This window comes from Colletotrichum navitas (assembly GCF_030913465.1).
Source record: "Colletotrichum navitas strain CBS 125086 chromosome Unknown LY79scaffold_34, whole genome shotgun sequence".
Taxonomy (NCBI): Eukaryota; Fungi; Ascomycota; class Sordariomycetes; order Glomerellales; family Glomerellaceae; genus Colletotrichum; species Colletotrichum navitas.
Window position 1 is genome coordinate 18917 of NW_026850580.1, and position 21358 is coordinate 40274.

A 21358-nucleotide genomic window follows, 5' to 3' on the forward strand; every position below is an offset into this window, starting at 1 on the left:
TCTATGGTGAGCGACAGGACGGCCGCGGGGAGCCTTGAGGCCTTGTCGTGAGGTTGGGGGAACGACCCGGTCCCATTATATGGGTGAACTGTTGCGACAGACACGCTCGCCTGGAATGTTGTAAAGATCTGAGGGACTCGTTTGGGGCCTGCCAGAGCAGCTCTGCGTATTCGCCTAGCCTGTAGTATATATGCTCCGGGAGCCCACAACAAAGCTAGTCAGAGAAATAAGCTCACGGCAAGAAACTCTGCCACATGTACCCATCCATCGCCCCTGACTTTCAAGGGCCATGCACATCATCCCTCCCAACTGATGGGGAGAGCCACTCGCCAAAGCCCTGCCCGATGAGGTTAAGGTTCCAGGGTTGTCCAATTTGATTTCAACAGGATTTTGGGTCGCACGGGCTCTTCTCGTACAGGTCGCCAACCATGGGGGGCCTTGACAAGTGCGCGTCGCCGCCATCATTGGGTCATCGTAGTCAATACGAGAGGAAGCCAGATCTGCACAGGAGAGTACATACATCGGGTTCCGGTCGTTATGGGCTTGCCAAGGCTTGGTTCGAAACCAGTGTAAGGCATGGGATACCTGTCCCTGATTTTACTCGTACGCGAGCATCTTCACATGTTTCCGTGGTGGGCAACGATCCAAAATCGTGGTCACAATGATATCTGGAATCCATCAGCAGTAGCGAACTAGTTGATGTACATGAGGTTGTCGAGCCGACAACAGTCTTCTAGTCAATGATGTCAGAGTACTGGGACATAGAGGAAGACGAAGATTCAACTGGATCTAACTTTGCATAACTATTTGCGTACTTCATGGCAGATCTATCCTGCACATGCCGCAGTATCTAAATGGTCCACAAAGTGACAACGATGGTGGAAGACCAAAGGGGGAACAAGCAACCTTCCTGTCGTCCGATGGCAGCACTGAATGCTAGATCATAGTCCAGTTGGGTAGTCGAGGTTTCTAACAAAACCCTGGCATGATAGATCATCTTTATAGGACTCTTCCGGCAAAGGCACATTGTTGAGGAATTCTAAACGACTGGGCGTATCGACTCTGCCACAGCTCTGATAAATACACGCTCTAGACAACGTCGGAATTCAACGACAGTCAAGTTCGAGTGACCAACACGAGAAGAACATTTATATTACTTTGATTATACACTAAGATTCCCATTATATGTGTAGGGTGGAGTCGGGTATCACATTTATATTTCAACAAGTGGGTGGCAAAGAGTATGAAATTGCACCAACTCCGAGCAGATGCAAGTGGGGAAACAACAAGCCTGGAATGGAGACCTTCTCTAGGCTGACGTTGTTGACCGCCGCCAAATCATGAACGCCGCAACGCCAGCGCAAGCCGTGGCACCCAGGGCAAGGTACAGGCTGGTCCTGTCTGGCGGCGGCTCCTCGCTACGCGGAAAGGCTGTGCTTGGGTTCGTCGCCGCGTCCGCCAGCGCGATGAACAGCTCGCTGATGCTGGACCATTTGACAGTTACATGGAGAGGAGTGCTCATCATCAGACTCGAGGTGTATGTGTCGGGCTGCATTTCACTACGCTGTGTCGTCTTGTCCTTATCCGCCTTCAAGGCTGTGTAAATGTTGGGGAGGTCGTCTAGTTGTGGGTAGCGTTTACGCAGCTCGACAATGTGAGAAAAGGAGTCAGGATCCGAAGAGTCGTACGTGTAGCAGATAAGATCGCAGGCGTCCAGCTTGGCTTGGTTTTCCAGGATAGCAGGCTCGAGCTCACCCAACTCTTCTAGGATCAGGTAGCATTGCTTGCCGCCGGGAAGCTCTACACTGTTGACAGCCCGTCGTGGCTTGATTGTTGGCCGATAGAGGGTGTCAAACGGTCGATTCAAGAAGGCGTCCAACAAGGATGACTTGCCAGCCCCTGAGGCACCCAGAACATAACACAGCACGACGTTACGCTCCACCTTACCAGGGCGTCTTCTCCGCTTCCGCGATTTCGTAACTTTGAGCGCCGCCGTGGTCGTTTCGCGAGCAGTTGCGGGTTCAAATCCCAGGTAGGCTAGGTACTCAAGCGTCGTCTTTGGTTCCATAAAGGTGGTCATACTCCATTGAGCGAGCCACCCTTGTAGAGTGACGTGCCCGGCTTCGTTGCGCACGGTCGAAGAAGGGAATGAGGTCTCGATCCAGGAGGCGGGAAGTCCTGGTGTCGGCGCAAAAAGAGCCTCGAGTTCCTTATCGTTCAGACCGCCATCGTTGTCCTTATCAAACAGCAAGAACAGGTCTACAAAGAAGCGGTATCCTGCAGGGCTCAGCTCCGCCGAAGAATACTCCGGCACATCAAACTTGGGGTGCAGGAAGCTATCCTCCAAGCTCAAACTGTCCGTGTACCGAAACTTGCGCAATATGATCCAAATCGTCTCGTGTCGGCCCTTTTCCGCGTATATCTTGTTCAGCTGCAAGAAGCCTGGTTGGTCAATGCCCTTCTCAGTCGACAGATTCGGCACTGTCTTGCTGATCGAGAGCTTGATGTTTTCCAGGTCCTCGGCGGTTAGAGGTTTGTCGAAGCACTTGGACTGGAAATTGTGCATTTCCTGGTCATTGAGGTACCCGTCCTGGTCCTTGTCACACAAGTAGAATATGCGCTTCAACGCATCGACACAAGCCGGCTTCAGGTTCCCCTCCTTGTAGTCGAATAGCGGGGCGATGGGGTGTGTGACGGCCTTTTGGCAGAGGAAGAAAACTTCATTGACATTTCGGTGCTCCCTCGCGCTCGAGCGGATGCACGAGTCAATTTCGCGGAACTCGGACATGACCGGCAGCATCTCGCCCTCGACAACCTGCGGTGTGTTCCCCTCACCCGTCAAGTCGGACTTGTTGGCGCATAGGACGACGGGGACATTGACGCCGAGGGAGCGGAAGTACGGCATCCAGAAGAGAGCAACACGCTCATAGCTGTAGTGATCCGAGTAGACAAGAAGGATGACATTGCACTTTCGTATCTCTTTTCGTAGGGTAGTGCGGTCCTGAGGCCGGGCGGAGGTGTCGACGATCGTGGTCGTGACGTTCTCAGGCGTGCCGAGTTGTGGAGGGATCGTGATGGAGGGGAGGACGGATTGAATTTTGTTAGAGATGAAGACATCTTTGACCAGCGAAGCGATGAGGCTAGACTTGCCAGTGCCCTCATCACCGCAAACGCAGATGCGAACTAGAGTAGGACGCAAGTGGTCAGTTTGAAGCTCAGGAGCACGAGGACCGGGGTGCAGCAGCATAAGTGCCCGTCAGGCCACCTACCAGAAGCCATGGTCAATATCGTTGGAGCTCAGAGAAGCGATTCTATTGCGATGCCATGACAAATTTGCTGTTGACTATTCTGCAAGAGGACCTGCTTGATAAATTAAAGCAGAGCTTTGAGATGGAAGCTGATAGTTGGGGCCGTTTTCCTGGGTCGAGTTGCAGTTGTGGTCGAATTGGCCCGACGGGCTCAGAGCAGCTTCGCAGAGGGTTGTACGGGACTCGGCAGGTGGACGGGGGTAGAAGTTCGAATGACGACGACCTGATTGCAAGGATAACTCCGGTGGGGGCCACTGTGAGGTACTGACGGAGCTCAGCGGCATCAGCGCGTCGGCGACACAAGACCCGCTGAGACGAGAAGCCGATTAGCGGATCAGTGCTCGGGGTATGATAAACGAGCTACCTAGGTAGGGATATGCAGATTACATAAGGCCGTTGTGGGCGAGTGAGGTGAAATGTGTGCCGCCTTATTCGCTTTGAGAATGGGGAGTAAGACAATTGGGGAATTGAACAATAACTTGTAGGCAGTTCCGAGGTCTGAGCCGAAACATGTAATACTAGAGTCTGGCCTTTGTGAAGCATCGGTATCAAGCTGGCAAACAATGCATATGTTCTCTCACTAAGTTTAGGCTACCTAATCGGCGAACGGTGGATCTACGTCGCTACGGAGCATCACAGCGACATGTGCCCAGTTGCTTAGGCCGAACAACATGATCACACGTTCCATTGGTCATCTTTCTTCACGGCTGACCGTCCTACCAAATATTCTCTCTTCTGGCAAGCGATCCGAAAGAAGGACACGGAACTCCCTCGAGTCCAACTTTTACCCCACACTTCCACGGAGATGGACCGGTCTCAGCTCGCCTGGCGTTTGCTGCAGCCTGCTGATGCAACTACGAAGGTACACGGCACCCTCTCCCCACAGTTGAGTATTGGCCCCCCCTCCAGTTCCTCTTCCCACCACTCACGTCGCAGTAATCCGTCTCCGGACCCCAGGCTGACCTGCTTCTTTACCTATTCCTTCTTCATGGTCATGTTAGGATGGCTCATCTCAGAACATGGACATGGCCCCGGGGAACTGGGAAGGGCGGGGACTGAACCGGAAACAGAACCACACCGAGACGCAGCCCTCAGCCTGTACGAGAGTTGCGTTTTCTGGGTTGGGATTGGTGCATCTTGGCCACGAACCAACCTACCTTGACTTGTCAACCTACCCTGCATTGCCTTGCCTTGTGTGCCAGCCTCTTACCTACCATTTCACCTCTATTAATACTCGTGACACGCCTCACATCTTCTCGCAGATACCTTAACGGCCACCTTTGAGTTCATCTGGTCGTTGGCGCCCACCACTCGCCCTCTCTCCCGCCCCCCGACCACCTTGTCATCCGGTCCAGGTGTCCCCGAAAGCCAACGATACCCCTCGGGCGTGCGGCGACCTTCTCAAAACGTCGGTTGTCACTATCGCCTTCAACCCTCTCTCCACCGCCCCGGCAGCTACCAGAGGCCCAGAACCCCCACCGCGGCCGCCAGTGACGTGAGGCGGAGCCGACGACAAACGTCCGTCCCGAACGTCCGAGGATAGCCACCTCAAACATTCAGCCTTACTCTGCGCGCTGCCGATTGCCAGGCTCATCGCCTGTAATCAATCGCCGTCGGCGCAGTCGAATCAGCCGTAGACCGGACCATATATCATAGCTAGCCCATCATGTTGTAAGTACCCTCAAGAGCGCTTGCCTTGCCACGGCTGCCTTGTCCGCAGACCTTGCAGTTGTGCGACGTCCACAGCATGCCCCGAGGCCGTTCTTCAGGCGCAAAGTCGCGCCTTTCATCACGTCCACAATGGTTCGACATAGACCACGGCTGACCTTAGCACCTCTTGCGGTATCCCAGTGTTCTTCCGCCCCCTCCGCGATACCCTTCGCACTCGGGCGCCTATGGGGCCATGGGCGCCGGCCTTGCTCCCATGATCGAAACGAACAACGTCCTCTCCAATCCCGAGGGACCCGAGTACCAGTTCCTGGTCGGCGAGGGCACCTACGTGCTGAAAGAAGACCTCCACCTCGCGACGCCGCCGCCGCACCCCTCCGAAGCCCCAGTCGTGAACCCGAATCCTCTTGCGACGAACCCACAGCCCGCGACCTCGGGAACCAAGCTCTCCTTGATAAGCCTTGATGTGCGCGCCGCGCCGCCCTTCTTCTACAAGGGCTCCTCCGCCACGACGTTATCGCTGGGAGGCGATATCCAGGAACATCCCAGCGAGGGCCGATACTCGACCGAGGCTGGGCTTAGCAGTGACGGAGGCGGCGGGTCTCTTAGCGATGCGCCCCCGACATCCTTGACCATGGTCTCGGCTCCGGCGTTTGGCGACGGTAATACCGCGCTGGCACCGGCCAATACCAAGGACGCTGCCAAGAAGAAGGTGGCTAAGCCGAAGAACAATATGACTAAGAGTAATTCTTCCTTCATTTCCAGAGTGATAATCAATGAAAGCTTGGCGAAGAAGCTGCAGGAACGGCCGACAGACGGTGTGTTCGCTTTTGCCAACATCAACCGAGCGTTTCAATGGCTGGACCTGTCGTCGCCAACAAAGGTTAGAAGCCCGACATTGCGGCTGATGCGAGCGTCGTACTGATAGGCTCCAGGCCGACTACCTGACCAAGATTCTGTTTACCAAGGCCCACTGCCTATGCCACGACGTCAACCCAGTCACTAAGAACATTGCACATATTGATGTCATCATGGGCTTCTCTACCGGCGAGATCATCTGGTGGGAGCCCGTTTCGCAGCGGTACACTCGGCTGAACAAGAATGTACGTTGGACTGTTCAACATGCTCGTACAACGGACTGACATTGTAGGGCATCATCAACGGTACGCCCGTCTCTGAGATTAGGTGGATTCCCGGCTCCGAGTCTCTCTTCCTGGCAGCGCACATGGACGGCTCGCTGGTGGTCTACGACAAGGACAAGGAGGATGCGCAGTTCTCGCCGGAAGATGAGTCGCCAACAAACAGCTCGATGAACGGAGAGAGCGACTCGGCAAGCGGCGTCAACCACAACCTCAAGATTCAGATCAACAAGTCGGTTCACTCCAAGAACCAGAAGACCAACCCGGTGGCATCATGGAAACTGTCCAACCAGCGGATCAATGCATTTGCGTTTAGCCCTGACAACCGACATCTGGCAGTGGTCTCGGAAGACGGCTCGCTCCGTATCATTGACTACCTGAAAGAAGAGTGCGTATGCTGCCCGGAGGTGCAGTGACTTTACTGACGAATCGCAGGCTGCTCGACCTCTACCATTCATACTACGGTGGCTTCATCTGCGTTACGTGGTCTCCGGATGGCAAGTACGTGCTGACGGGAGGCCAGGATGACTTAATCTCTATCTGGTCCGTCGTAGAGTCGGCCATCGTAGCACGCTGTCAGGGTCACCAATCCTGGGTGACATCGGTAGCGTTCGACCCGTGGCGCTGCGACGACAGGAATTACCGGTTCGGAAGCGTCGGCGAGGACTGCAGGTTGTGCCTGTGGGATTTCAACGTTGGCATGCTGCATCGTCCCAAGGCTGTACGTTGCCGGCTTAAGTTGGGCGCCGGAGAGCGCTATGTGCACGAAAAAGGCTGACTGTCGAGATAGGCTTCTGTCCACCATCGGGGTTCCGTCTCGTCACGGTTCGCCAACCCCTTACAGAGACAAGAAACAGCGAACACTCTGACGAGCCGGATCCGCTCCAATTCTACGCTGTCTGGCGGCGCCGTGGACGAAGAAGGCAGCATCATCCATCCTGTCGAGCCTCGCGCGAGAATCGCCATGCTCCCCCCTGTTTCCGTAAGCTGCACCAATCACCCTCCCGTCGATGGAGTCAAGAGAGTTTGTTTGCTGACGTTTGTCGCCTTAGTCTAAGGCAGTTGATACCCACCCATTATGCTGGCTTGAATTCACAGAAGAGGCCATCATCACGAGCTGCAAGAACGGTAGGTTGACTTTTCACCAGCAGGAAAGTATCACGCTGCTAATATACCCTGCCTCAGGCCATATTCGGACCTGGAACAGGCCCACTGATGCACCGGTGCCGACAGAGGGCGCATCTCAGCCAGCTTAGGCTTCGGCGGGATTTTGTTTCGCAGATACTGGAACCAGGGTGTAAAACTACCTAATCAAGCGGCATTGCACTGCGCCTCTAGCATCTTGAAAAAACGTAAATAAACCAGGCACTTCTGCTTCATTCCACTTCCATCTGGCCATACAGCCCCTGAACGTGCAGAAACTTCTTTTCGCCGCAGCAAACTCTTAATCTGCACCTCTCCCAAGGAGGAGCAAGACAGCGGTGATGATGACGTGTGATCGGCATGTGATTTGAGGATCAAGAGGTCAAAATTTCCTACCCTCCAGTAACCTTTCACTGGAGACGTGCACCTGTCTGCATTGGCTGGCTGAGAATCAATATGCGGCTCCGCGGTGGACTGAAGGTGTGCGACTGCGACTGCGACTGCATCTCCTCTGGCCATACCACGCGGCCCAATACCCCCATTAGGGTAACCTTGTCACTCACATGTCGTGACCTGCATCCGACTCAGTCATCCGTCTTGGTTTAGTTGTGCGCGTCGATGTAGATGTGCACGATGCGTGGGGGTTCGTTCCACCAGCCGAGCTGGCTTGCCGCTGCATAGGTAGCTTGTTGCCCTTCTGCCTGCCATGCCAGCCCATGTCAACGGGAACTTACCGGGTGTGAGGCCGGCCACGGTGGTGGCAACGGCGAGTTGGAACGGGAACCAAGCTTGCCAGCCGCTGACAGGGGGTAGGGGCGGGATAAAATGGATGGGAACCCGGCCGATGAGTTTCCTGATCCACGTCAACGAAAAGAAGTCGGGTGAAAAGTTAGACGAGTTGATAGATGCACGCGAGGAGACAGAATACGACATGATTCTGGAACGCGGTCCATAATTCAAAGGGGAAAACAGAGCGGGTTTCTCTCATGATGCCCATGGATCTTGTTAACCTATTCCTTTCCTCTGCTCCAAAAGCAGGGAAACCAAACTCCCGAGGTATCCACCTTTGATTTGATATACTATGGTACCAGGCCGAAGTTTTATCGCCCCTGTCAGGTACCCCCCTCCAGTCCGCCAGCTGTCAACGCCATCTAGCTATTACGCATTACCTATCACCACCACTATAGATTTTTATAAGAGATAGGTAGGATACTTAGATACTGTGTGGCGATTTACATCACTAGGGCCATAAAACTTTCACCTGCCACCCTGCACGACAGGTTTGCCAGGAAGCCGGGAAAGGGTGTCGCAGCCACTGAAAAACACCTCGTTGCTGTATGGGCGGAGCCTTCTTCCAAATTCACATGTTGGCGCCCGTCGAGTTCGACACGCGGCGCGCGGTGATAACGAAACTGGTGATGGGGGGGGGGGCTTCTCTGAGTCGTCGGAGGGTACTTTCTGAGGCTTTTTGAAAAGTGCCGCCGCATAGTGTGCTTTATGCCGCAGTTCCGTAGCAGCGTGTCATCATGTGTTAACCTACCAAGTACATGGTGTTTGAGTTGTACGCAGGCATGTGGGATATGTATATGTGTACAAGTGCGTTTAGAATTTTTCTCCCTCGATATGTGGTCGATGCACCTTGTAAAGCAACCTCTCGGTAACAGGGTGCTGGCGTATCCACCATCTGTAGATAACGGGTAGACGGCCCACTTTGAGTGGTTTGCGTGTGTGCTCGCCAGGGAGCTTCAGATGTCGGGAGCCAGGAGGCAAGGCTGAAGAAGAGGCTCCACAAGCGTGGTCCAACGCAAGCGTCCTAGAGGTTGGTACACTAGAGGGTGTGGTATCAGCGTTCGCCTGCAGGGCATTTGAGAAATTCGTACCGGTATGTGAGACTTAAGGCGCCGGCCCCCTGTACCCCCCCTTCCACCACTGCAAAGGGCCGAAGGTGAGAGATTTCGGCGTGAGTGGATATCGGTACGCGGCAGTTGGCGAGATATTTCGGGCCCAAGCGTCGTGACTCAACCTAGTGTACTCTGTACTTTGTACACTAATTAGCTCGGTGCCCGAAATGGGCCATTGAAGTACAATATTATTGAAACAATGGGTCCGTTTGGGTAATCGGGCCATTGTCAGCAAGCCTTTCGCACATAGCTGCGACAGTATTGAAAGACAGTAGTAATAGGTACTGCGGCTCAACGCGTCCGATCGGGCCGATCGGTTCCGATGATCCTCAGTCCATTTTCGTTGCTGGCATGTATGAGCAGTGAATGAGGCTCAGGCCATGATGTGTGCTGGGGCGAGACAGACTGGCTCAGGCGAGACGGCTGGGTAGGTACACCTAGGGATTGGAGTATGCAACAGAAAAGAGAGATGTCATGTTGATATCAGTGGGCCTCTTGTGTGATCTGACACGAACAGGCATGATGCTGCATATTGTTGCACACGCCCAGGGTCGTCGACTGGGTGGGGCCGTGTGGCTGCGGCAGTCGACGCTAAGTTCTAACTAAACTAGCGAACTTGTTCATTGTATCCGTAGTTTACATAGCCTTGGGAAAATCTTGGTATCTTGCACTCTAGCCCCTAGCAAGTCGCGGCCCTTCTATTGTGTAGCGCCATCTTAGCTCGACGGGACAACCACCTTCTGCAGAGCGGAGCCATGGTGGATAATGGGCTGAGCTCGCTTCTGCTAGCTATCCGTCCGCGGAGCAAGTTGTGCGGGCTATTCGACTGGGATTCTTGGATACAGACACCAAGACGACGCCGTGTAAAACAACTATTCAGACTTTCCAGAGCTGCAAGGATCAAGCGGTGCATAGTAGCATGGTCAGCTTGGGATGACCCGACATTCCGTGACTGCAATGTTGACCGCCGCGGCGGGTGGCTGCAGTTCATTTGATTAAACTCCAGAGGGCGCCGTCTAGGTCCCAGGTCGAGGTTTGCTGATGACACAATCCCGACTTAATCCTCTGTAAACATGTGCCCAAACGACACCAGTAAGTCTGACCAAGATCATCTGGATCGCAGGAACTTGTGCCGGGCGCTGAGCGATTGCGACATAGCCGCCGTTGGCAATCGCCAAGACGTATCTGGAAGAGCTCTTGTAGGCGTAGGTCCGGGTTCGGTGCAGCTTCGGACGTGGGTTTTGCGGTTTGGTATAATTTTCCTTATCTCGGAGCCGTTCATCCTAGGGCGACGCTTATTGGCTGCCATCCACCAAAGAGGGGATAAGAGTTGCAGTTGGAGGAAAAAGCAGGGTTGAAGGCGCCATGGCCAAAATTTCAGCGAAGAATCCACACGGTCGAGTCGGTGAGAGGTCCATTGCTCCCTGTCTCCTGTTGGTTCTTGGCGGAGGGGCTGAAGGCCTTCGGAAAGGGAGGAGAGTTGTAGTGCAGACGGTGTTAGCCGCCGAATCGTATGGTTATGGATTGATTTCGGGTTGAGGTTCATACGATTTCTCATGCAGGGCCAAGTGTGGACGGAAGCGCTGTAACCGCGGCATCGTGAGTTAATAGGCCGGCAGTCCAGAAGCAGGATCTTCGGTCTCGGTGTTGGGATTCGGAAATCTCAGGAGTTTGCTCTTCGCTTCGAGCTGGAAATTATCGGTGGAGACATTGGTAAACCCTCAGGAGTTCAGAAGAACGCCTCCTGTGCGTGCTCTCGTGGCAGGGCTCGGGATCAGGGCCTCCAGTTGCCAGAGTGTTTCCGCTTCTCTCCTGGCGACGATCCCACTGGATCCCGGGTAGGGGGTGGGGGGGGCTTGGAGACTGTGGACTCAGCGGATTTCCATAGACGCTGGATCCGTAAAAGATGCGATGCCCAGACCATCAGTTTAACTGGGCGTAAGGCCTGGAAGGGGTCTGAAAGGCCTTTGTCTGCTGAGAATGCTGCATGCGGCAGACCGACCCGTCCAAACGCGCCTGCCAGAGAAGCTGGATAAATTGACTTGCATCGGGCTTCCGGCAATCGGCAGGTGCCTATACGGAGGAGTCACGCCCCCCAACTGAGACCAAGACGGCCCCTCATTCAGTAAGGAGCAAGACCTCCAAGACTGTCATGAGGCGCAGGGTCGGAGACGAGTAAGATGAGCGATGGTGAGCTCCTCGTATGATGGTGCGCGGGATGTCGCAAACATTAATGCCCCTTTTCCGGCAAAATCGTGAGATTCTGACCATCAGGTGCACCTGGTGCTGCGGGGACGGCACGGCCGTTGCATTCGGCCTGCCTTGTGCCATACATTTAAATGCAGGTCTCAATGTTGCACATGCTGCTTGAACCAGGCAACGGCGGAGCATGGAGCAGACCGCCATCGCTCATGTGCGGGCAGCATTTACTCCGTGGTGGTCCTCTCGCGAGTCTTGTGATGAATGAAATTCATAATAATCGGCTGGCTGCATCTGGGAAACGATCACGTCGGGAGGCGCCAACGTCAGGCAACATAACATAGCTTTGCTCATGCCTATCGTCGACAGCGGCTGTGGGAGGTTTGCCAATCTTGCCCATTCAGGGCGACAAGAGGCGTAGCGTATTGGAGATGGGGTGGGGGGCGATGGCTTTGAGCAAGACTGCAGCAGACCAGTAAAAGATCAACTTGGTAATCGAGTGCACGAGTCTTGGCGACACGTATAGCTTCGTGCATGGAGCTGGATACCAAAGCCACGTTTGATGACGAAGGCGTTTTCGAGGCGGTCTGTTGGCGTATTCTTGCTAGGTAGTGTAAGCTGCATTGGCCGCAGACTGTCGCCGAGGTGAGATATCGGGCGCACGCCAACGAGCGAAGCTATACGCAGCAAGGCCAAGGAGACAATAGCCCTACGTAACTATCTGGTAGGTAATCAGGTAGTGTACTACTAACAAACAGTCTTCCTTGTTCCTGTTCCGTAATGGACGGAAGGAAGACCGCCTGAATCTGCAATCACGTACAGGGTCATGGGTTGGAGGCCCATCCCACGCGAGGACCCACTGGGCCGGTGTTGCCTCTGAGATTGTTCAAGAACGGGTATCTCGTTCCTTGAGCTGTGGCTGCAGACAGTGAGCGACTTGGAAGGAGGCTCACACACGCACGCGGCACATCACAGCCACAACCACCACAACCACAACCAACAGGGGGGAGTGCGGGGCCATAGCTTCTATTGGGCTTCCACCCCACCCCACGACTCATGCAGACCCAATCAGTGGCGTCGGGCGGCCTTCAGTCATCCATCGCCTTATCCGCTAGACGAACGGCGGGCGGCGGCAACGCCGTCATTGCGATTTCCGTTTTCTCTCAATTTAGCTTTACTTACCTAGGTATCTCAATTCTTTGTACTTCTATCGCTTATCGCTAGCCAACTCAGAATCTTCCAGCTCGGCGCCGCCATGAACCTTTGCAAAAACGTACCAACCGACCATCATAGCGGGCGTCCGTTGGAATTGCTATGCAACGAAGCGCATTGCATCGGGCATTTTTGGTTCTTTTTTCGCATCAACTAGGTAGGTACGACAGTCTGAAGAATGGGCAGATAATCCTGTACTTATAAGGTATACGGATAGTGGACACCTTAATTACCACATGCAGTGTGTACCAGCAGCAATGCGTGCAGATATTGCGCGTAAATAAGGTGCATGCGGACTTTACCCATTGTTATGTAGCATCTGTCGTCGCTTTTGTGTAACTGTCTGGGTGCACTCCGAGCAACGATGTACAAGTGTAGGCGCTTGGACCACGAGCTGTAATTCCAACTTGATTTTCATCTACCCCCACCCCTTCTCCTCTTCGTTGCTTGTTGCTTGCTATCCATCCGTCTTCACCCCATGACATGCCAAATCTCTGATAGTTTCCTGTTTTCATCGGACATGTATGGGTCGGGTGACCGCCCTCGCAGTCTCGGGGTAAATCTAGCCGAGCTCCCGAAGAAGAAAAAGACAAAGGCGAAACGATGTGGTTTGTCGACTGTCCGTTGGCACGATGAGTACTAGATAAGTGCCAGGCGTGTTTTCTAACCGATCCAAGACCAAGGCAGGCAGTCACTCTGTCAGAGAAAAGCGTAACAGGCCGACGGCAAGCTCTAGTTCAGACGCAGCATCAGCGTCAGCATCAGCATCAGCATCAGCATCAGCATCAGCACTGGCATTAACATCAGCACCAGTCAGTCAGCCTAAACGCCCAATCCAGATGAAAACAAGCGACCAGGTCATAATTGCTGGAGATATATAACGAGGTTTAGCTTGACAAGGACCAATCCAACTCAAGGCACGGGAAAATAGCGAACGAATGAATTCCGCGCACGCTCGTCATGAATTTGTCCTGATGCCTGGTTTGACTGATAGACTGATCATGCTCAACCCCCTCTCCTGCGAATGAACCACGAGCACTATCGAGACGGGCGAGAAATCAGCCTGAGGCGCGCGCACACACACAGAGAGAAATCCATCCCACTTTCCATCCACCAGCGGCCACCTACAATCCAAACGTAAATTACCTAGCCTACCGATGCTCTCTGCACAGGGCACAAGTCAGAAACACACCCCGTGGGAGAGAGAGAAAGAGAGAGAGAGAGAGTGTGTGTGTGTGTTCTCCCTCTGACTCTAATCCGACAGGCCCATCCAGTCCCATCAATTGGTGGGTGTAGAGTCGGGATTATTTTCCCGTACAGATACGTATATCCGTACAGCTTCCCTTTTCCCAGGGGCTGGGTACGATGTACATCGTACATGGCCTGTGACAGGGACGCACGGCAGGACGCACGTACTACCCGTACCTTACCTCATTCTCGCCTTGCACCTAGCGCGCTGCGCATCGAACCAGCCCTGCACCTTTTTTTTTTCTCTCTTTTTTTCCTCCTTTGCATTGCTCCCATGCCGTGGCCCCTCCCGGCTCCGTTTTGGGCCCGCCTTCCTTGCAAATCGTGCCAATGGGCCCGGTGGCTGTCACCTTCTGACTGACCCTCATCATCCTCAACCAGAATCTCCAACGACGGATCCAGTCCAGTACGTACTCGCCGTTCTTTGACCGGGCCTGGGCTCCCCTTTCCTTTCCTCTGATTCCATTTCTGCATACGAATACACGTACTACTACCTAGGTAGGTAGTATACACTACGAAGTATCCTTATCCTTACTCCCTCCAAGGGGACCCTGAACAAGGAACCTCTTCACCCCCTCGCCCAATCTTTTATCTCGGGCCATGGATGCACCCCCCACCACGAGCGAACCCGCTGGCGAGGGGCGTGGTCTTTGTCGTGGCGGGCGTGGACTTTAGACGAGGGTGGGCTGCCTATTTGTGAAGATGAACGCGCGAGTCTTTTACTTGCGCTTGCTTGATTGCCCTGCCCACTGATCAGATCGATGTACTACGTACCCAGGAAAGTCGCCCCGTCGATAAATACAAGCCCTTCTCCAGACCTCCCTTTTCTATATGTTTAGGTTGTTTCTCTCTGACCAGGCATACTGCTTGGTTCACTTCATCCCCAACGTCTGAAGATGCCGTCATTCAATCCATTTTCAACTGTCACGGGCAAGCATGCCGCTTCGCTCTTCGAGATCAGGTATGCGCCCTTTCTCCACGTCTCTCTCTCTCCAACTGCAGCATTTTCCCTTTCCCATCGTTAGATACTTCTGTCTCACTATGGCGTCACTCTCTCTTTTTCGGGCGGCTTTCGCTAACATTGGACATTCCACAGATTAGACAATGACTTTATTGTATTTCGTGGGGGAGAGGATGAGTCTGCTGGCCAGGTTCTCAAGGGCGTCGTCGTGCTGTGCCTACCCACACCGCTGAAGATTGAGGACGTCCATCTCCGCCTGACCGGCACCCATCGGTTAACGTATGAGTCCCTCGACTTTTGCTTCTCATTGCACACCAGTCAGCTGACCTTTGCGTCGAAAATAGATGGGAAAACTACAAGACCGTCGCATCTGGCGTCTCCACCCAAAAAGTCGACAAGACCACCACCCTGCTCCATCATCGCTGGGCTCCGTTCGTTGGCGGTCCTGGCGGCAAGAACACTCTCTTGCCTGCCGGCAACTATGAGTGGCCTTTCGAGTACACCTTGCCGGGCAATACCCCCGAGAGCGTCGAAGGCATTCCCGAAGCGAGCATCACCTACAAGCTCAAGGCGACCGTCGCCCGCGGCAAGCTTGCATACGATCTGCACGCCTACAAGGCGCTGCGTATCATCCGCACCCTCGAACCAGCTGCACTCGAATACCTGCATGCCATGAGCGTCGAGAATATCTGGCCGAACAAGGTCGACTACTCCATCATCATCCCGCAAAAGGCCGTCGTCTTCGGTGCCACCGTCCCCCTCCATATGCGATTCACACCCCTCTTGAAGGGCCTCGAAATGGGAGAGATATCCGTTAAGATGTTGGAAATTCGCGAATGCACATTACAGGGCCCCACGGGCAACGTTTTCAAGGAGCACAGAACCGAAAGAGAAGTCTCCAACTGGAAGTTCGAAGTTGGCCGAGAGGAGCATTGGCACGACACGATTGAAGATACCGGCCAGGAAGGGTGGTTGGTGGAGAAGAAGTTGAGCCTGCCCAAGAGACTGCGACAATGTGTTCAGGACCTGAATCACAACGGTATTAAGGTCCGCCACAAACTCAAGCTCGTTGTTGCCCTGAAGAACCCTGACGGTCACATCTCAGAGGTAAGTTACTAAATGCCACTCCCGATGACCGTTAAAATCAAACTAACGACATCCAGCTGCGCGCGACACTACCCGTCTCAATCTTCATTTCTCCCAACATGCCTCTCGATGAGCACGGTGTTCTCGTTGACCAGGCCCCCGGAGCGCCGGTTCAGGCCGAGGCCACCAGAATTGCGCCGCCTGGTTACGGCGAACACGTTCTCGACCAACTCTACGAGGACGTCGACATGAGCGGTTTCCAGACTCCGAGTGTGCAGTCTGGTTTCAGCAGCCCTTTCTACGCCCAATCCCGTGCAGGCTCGTCAGAAAACCTTGCTTCCCTAGCTATGATGGGCGGCCATGGTATTGCCCCTGCCGCTCTCTCTTCACGCCTGCAAAACGTCTCTCTGGATCCTACGCATCGCAACACTTCGTTCAACTCGCTGAACGCTATCACGGAGGACGTGGCCGTCCCAACATCCATCCCTACGGGAGCAAGTTCGCAGTCGCATTCGACTGCACTAACGCGCCAGAACAGCGCTGAGGATCACCCTAATGCGCACTCTTCGGGCCGCGCTTCGCCGGAACATCTCGATTTTACGGACATGGCCACATTGAGCAAGGTGCCCAGTTATACGACGGCTGTCAAGACTCCTCTCCGACGAGGTGCCGGCAGCAGCGACGCGCTGCCAGACTACTTCTCCGCGATGAGCGCTCCAAACACACCACCTGCGACCGAGGTTCCCGTTGCGGACCCGCTGAGCATGATTCCCGAGTCTCAGGAGAGCGCTGGCAGTGAGCCCGCCACACAGGACGGCTTGCGCCGCTCGTGGCATCGCCCTGCGAGCATGAGCAACTTGCTCCATGCAGTTCAAGGCAACGACGACCGGCAACTCCACCTTATTCAGGGCCGAGAGAGAGTGTACTGAGCGTCACCGGCACGAGGCGATTTACTCTACTCATTTCATTAAATTATGGCTATAGAGGGCGGTGGTCATTAGTCCAGGTATGGTATTGGCGTTGAAAGGAGGGAAAGGGAAACCAATGTGGGTGGGGCTCTTGGGTTTTCACGGGTTATAGATTTGCGCCGTGGAGAGGCACCAGAATTCTTTGGGTTGCTCGGACACGACACGCTTGTATACGGAATGATTGATATTTCAGAGAGGATCTGCTACTGGGGCTGTATTTGGGAAGGCATTCATAGTTTTAAGGTATACCCACCGCTTATAGCGCGGCATGTCTAATGCGAGACAACAACAAGATGACGAAGATATATTACACATCAAGCTTCGATCCTGCGCCCCCTCCGTGGCTTGTTTGCCTCGTCCGAGTTACCTTCCTTGTTTACATGCATGGCATCGCAATGGTTAGCCCTTGTTGTCGACTCATTGCCGTCTTCGCCCTCCAACGGTGTTCCCTCGGCACAATGACTCGGACATGGAGTCGCCGCTCGCAATACCGAGATGGCGGCGTATTACCGAGGCCCTTGGTATCCACCACCTCGACACGGCGTCGAGATGGTGGTCGGCGGCCGATTTCGGAAGCCCAGACGACGGAAATTGCATAAGTTATCACGGGCTCGCGTCTTGGGTGCCGTGAAGCACCCTGGGTATCGGCGCCGTGCAGAAGATGCCGTTCGGTTCGGCCGAGGAGGGCCTTCGCCGCCAATGTGCCATTGCGTCGCGCCAGATCTGGTCCGGCACTCACTCTACTGGATTCATGCCTGATGCCCGAATCCGACCGATCCACTCTGGGATAGAGTTATCGCCACCTTTTCCCACTCTGGTCAGTGAGATGTACCGGCATGAGGCGCATGAGGTTCGCGCATGGGACCACTTGTCGTTTATTGCAAATCTATCGCTAGCATTATGTCTCGTGGTTTGCTTACGCCAAGGGTGATGGAGGCACGGCAGGGTCTGTTGAAAGAAGGTCAAATATCGTGGAAGCCCCGAGACTCATGCGGTTGAGAGGCACGCCCAAGCGAATATAGAAGATGACGCAGGACGAAGCGTGTCGAGTCGGCAACTCTTCCTATAGTCGGTGCCAGGTGGTCTCCGCTTGACGGGATGAGCTACGCTGTAATTTGCGAGGGCCGTCGTATACCATGAGCAACAGTCTTGCCCTTTAACGGCGAGTACCCTCGAGTCCACAACTGACATCACTCATAATTTCCATGTTTTGGGTCTGGAACATCTCGAGCGTAGGGACCAATCAATCCACACAGATGTCCGTTGTAAGTACAGTGAGGGGCAAAAAGTCTCGGTCCAACCCCTTATTTCCCTCCAGCCCACACATCTACCCCATCACTTTTACTACGAATAGAACCACAAAATGAATAATATATATGGCAAGACTATAGTCAATTAAAAGCCAATTGTTTGCCTATCAGTATCGTGTATACCATTCCCGGGCCCGCCGTACAGCTCGTAAGCGCCGCGGGATTGACTTTACAAGACGGTTGATAGTGCAAATGCGGGGTGGGCCCAGACTTTCTACATGTGACTGTAACCACCCAATACCACCAGTCTGTCAGTGTCTGGGCCGCAACCCTGTTTTGCTATTATTGCAGCCGTCACTCAGCATCAATGTCGCTGGATGACTGGAAAGCTTATTTCCATCTGGGAAAGATAACCTTGTGAATGTGGAGACATTGTAATTGTCGATTTAACAATTGTGCCAGCCAGCGCGTGAGCTCGACGTGGCTGTCTCACTAACATCGCCGATGACAGGCCAAACGGGGACCGTAACGCCACCGTACGTTAGAAAACCAAGGGACGCTTCAATTGACTCTTGACGTCATGTTCCAAAAAAAAAATCAAAAAAAAAAAATTTCTCGCCAGGCCTTAGTGCCTTGTGAAGCAGTCGATGATGCCACAAGTGCACGTGTAGTTCAGGGAGCATTAGTGAGGGCCCTGCGCGGCTCAGCTGAGAAGTTCGATGAATGCCTGTCTCAGTGGGAAAGCAGCTGGACTGTTCAGCTTCCGACAGGAGGGGAAAAAAACCGCTTGGATGCGTCTCCCCTTTCGTGCCTCTCGTTCCTTTAACAGTCGAGATCGTCACAGGGGGCGTGGTTCCCAGCTAGTTCCACATTTGAGGGGAGCGCAACCAGGTCTCTGTGCATGAGCCCGGCGCTAGTACCGCAATCTGGCTGCTGGCGCTGGTGGAGAACGTCATTCGTCTCTTTTTGGCGAGAAGCTTGGGCGGGTGTTGAGATTACCAGTTGTGCGGGGGTACGTAGGTTCGGGAGAGCGCATCCAGTGTCGTGTGTTGGACCCGCGATATAACATCCTTCCTGCCCTTTCCTGTCGGATTCCCTCCAGTTCATCCCGAAGCAACGGCTGAACACACCCCAAACGCGGTCTACGACCACACACTATTCGTCTCGCACTTTGAATACGCAAAACCCAAACCCCGTCTCTTCTTTCCCAAAGTCAATTCAGCGCATCACGACCATGGCTGACACCAAGACGCTGCCCCAGAGGTCGGGCACCATCATGACCAACACGTCCAGCGATGAAGCCGTTCCCGAGGTTGACCCCACTAGCGTAAGTACAGCTGTCCTGCATTTCCCAACAAGCGAAGGTCATTACTTGTTTGGATTGGTCTCTTGGATTCCGCAAAATCGTGAGCACCGTTTACGGACTTCGGCTAACAGAACTTGCGTAGACCGCCGGACTCCTTGCAGAACGACTTCAAGCCTGGAAACATGCTGTCGGATACCTGGAGGACTACATGGAGGTCGTTGAGAAGATTCACAAGGCTCATGCCAAGGAGTATGAGAAGGCTCTCAAGGCCATCTCCAACCCCTTGAAGGAAGGTCACCACTTTGACCAGAGCCTCGGCGGTGTCGCCGGCTACTTCGAGAACATGCGTTCCAACACTCAGGCGATTATTAACACCAATCTTGAGACGGAAAAGAGCATCAAGGGATCCGTTCTCCCCGTTCTTGAACGCCTGCACAAGGAGATCAAACACAAAGGCAAGGAGCTGGCACACGGTGCCAGCAAGGGCGCCAAGGAGGTTGAGAAGGCCCGCAATACCACCCAGAAGCACATTGAGCTCCTCGGCCAACAAACCGCCGCCTTCGAGTCGGCTGGCGGTAAGATGCACGGAACCGACGACCCCTACGTCGTCCACCGGGGTGTCTTGCACAGGCTTCACAAGCAGGTCCTTGAGGAGAACAACAACCGCAACGATCTCATCGCTATTCAGAACAACTTTGAAGCCTTCGAGGCTCACGTTATCGGTGTCATTCAGCAAGCGACGGAGGCATTTATCCAGCTGACCGGCGGTCAGGCTGAGAAAACTCGCGCCCTCTACTCGGACATGCTCGGCGCGATCCAAAGAGTCCCAGCCGACTTTGAGTGGAAGGGCTTCGTCGGCCGCAGTGGCGATCGCCTGGTCAATGCCAACGACCCTCCCCGCTCAGTTGAGTCCGTCAGCTTTCCCAACATGGACCACTCCGCTGTCAAGCCTCTCATCGAGGGCTCTTTGGAGCGCAAGTCGCGCAACAAGCTCTCCTGGGGCTACTCCACCGGCTACTATGTTGTTACTCCTGCCAAGTTCTTGCACGAGTTCAAGGACTCTGATGATGCCCGAGCTGATCCCAAGCCGGAGCTTTCCATCTATTTGCCCGAGGCCGTCATTGGAACACCCAACGGAAACAAATTTAACGTCAAGGGCAAGGACAAGAGCAAGTCCATCAGCTCCAAGCTCACCGGGTCCTCGGAGTTGGCCTTTCAGGCGCACACTCCTGACGACGCACAAAAGTGGTTTGAGATTATTAAAAACGTGGCGGGAGCGACTGGACCTGCTGAGCCCAACTCGGCGCCTACTTCAACTCCCGTCTCTCCTGTTGTCGGATCAGACGAGAAGATGCCTTCGATTGCGCCCGCCGCGACCACCCAATCTGGCCACTCAGTTCAAGAGGCCGGCGTCACTGGCGCTGACCCTACAGCAAGCCCGGAGCTGCTGAGCCCGGTGGATGAGCCTTCTTCCAGTGCTGCGGCTGCTCCTCCTGCGGCTGCTCCTGCGGCTGTGCCTGCTGCGACGGCACCGATTGGCGAGAAGAAAATCTAGAACACCCCCAACTTCTGGGATCTCTACACTTGCAGGTACAGTCCACCACAACGTCGAGAGCCCGGTCAACCGCCCTGCTTTTCTCAAAGTGAGGCGGATGCCATGGCGCCGATACGAGTTATATGCCCTTCTGGTTGCCTTAATGTTCGGTCCGCAAGGCGGACAAGCGTGGATGAGTTCGATGACACGACACACCATTCCTAATTGGCTACGTCGGTTCCCAGCAACACCCAGAGCCTTACGTCCATTTCCTTCTCCGGCCACGTTCGGCGCGCGCGTTTGGAGGATACCATTCTAGTTTCATGGTTATGATATATATGAGCCTTAATCAAACACCTTTCTTAATATTTTGTATTTTCCGGAGACGTTTATTGTCAGACTCATCGCTGTTCCGTTGCTCACAAATGACACTAA

General features: G+C 54.2%; 5 protein-coding genes across 5 annotated transcripts; 4 read left to right on the forward strand and 1 right to left on the reverse strand.

Moving 5' to 3' along the window:
• Positions 1-1131: 1131 nt before the first annotated feature.
• LY79DRAFT_608096 (EF hand associated-domain-containing protein) lies at positions 1132-3542 on the reverse strand. The gene is made up of 2 exons (XM_060561904.1): positions 3270-3542; positions 1132-3183 (listed from the first exon to the last, which is right to left on the reverse strand). Exons 1-2 carry the CDS (start codon positions 3277-3279, stop codon positions 1310-1312), a joined length of 1884 nt encoding a protein of 627 aa, XP_060413509.1. The 5' UTR covers positions 3280-3542; the 3' UTR covers positions 1132-1309.
• A 1432-nt stretch (positions 3543-4974) lies between these two features.
• On the forward strand, positions 4975-6893 carry LY79DRAFT_580194 (WD40-repeat-containing domain protein; the record flags this gene model as incomplete). Its single annotated transcript, XM_060560084.1, has 5 exons — positions 4975-4979; positions 5160-5859; positions 5912-6079; positions 6127-6503; positions 6551-6893. The coding sequence occupies 5 exons, from the start codon at positions 4975-4977 to the stop codon at positions 6891-6893; spliced, it is 1593 nt and encodes a 530-aa protein (XP_060413510.1).
• A 3339-nt stretch (positions 6894-10232) lies between these two features.
• Positions 10233-11195, forward strand: LY79DRAFT_580195 (uncharacterized protein; the record flags this gene model as incomplete). Its single annotated transcript, XM_060560085.1, has 2 exons — positions 10233-10251; positions 10771-11195. 2 exons carry the CDS (start codon positions 10233-10235, stop codon positions 11193-11195), a joined length of 444 nt encoding a protein of 147 aa, XP_060413511.1.
• Positions 11196-14447: 3252 nt separating this feature from the next.
• On the forward strand, positions 14448-16951 carry LY79DRAFT_226050 (arrestin domain-containing protein). The gene is made up of 4 exons (XM_060551644.1): positions 14448-14779; positions 14915-15058; positions 15124-15886; positions 15943-16951. The coding sequence occupies exons 1-4, from the start codon at positions 14715-14717 to the stop codon at positions 16792-16794; spliced, it is 1824 nt and encodes a 607-aa protein (XP_060413512.1). The 5' UTR covers positions 14448-14714; the 3' UTR covers positions 16795-16951.
• Positions 16952-19317: 2366 nt separating this feature from the next.
• Positions 19318-20944, forward strand: LY79DRAFT_580197 (PH domain-containing protein; the record flags this gene model as incomplete). The annotated part of the gene is made up of 2 exons (XM_060560086.1): positions 19318-19410; positions 19532-20944. 2 exons carry the CDS (start codon positions 19318-19320, stop codon positions 20942-20944), a joined length of 1506 nt encoding a protein of 501 aa, XP_060413513.1.
• Positions 20945-21358: the final 414 nt, after the last annotated feature.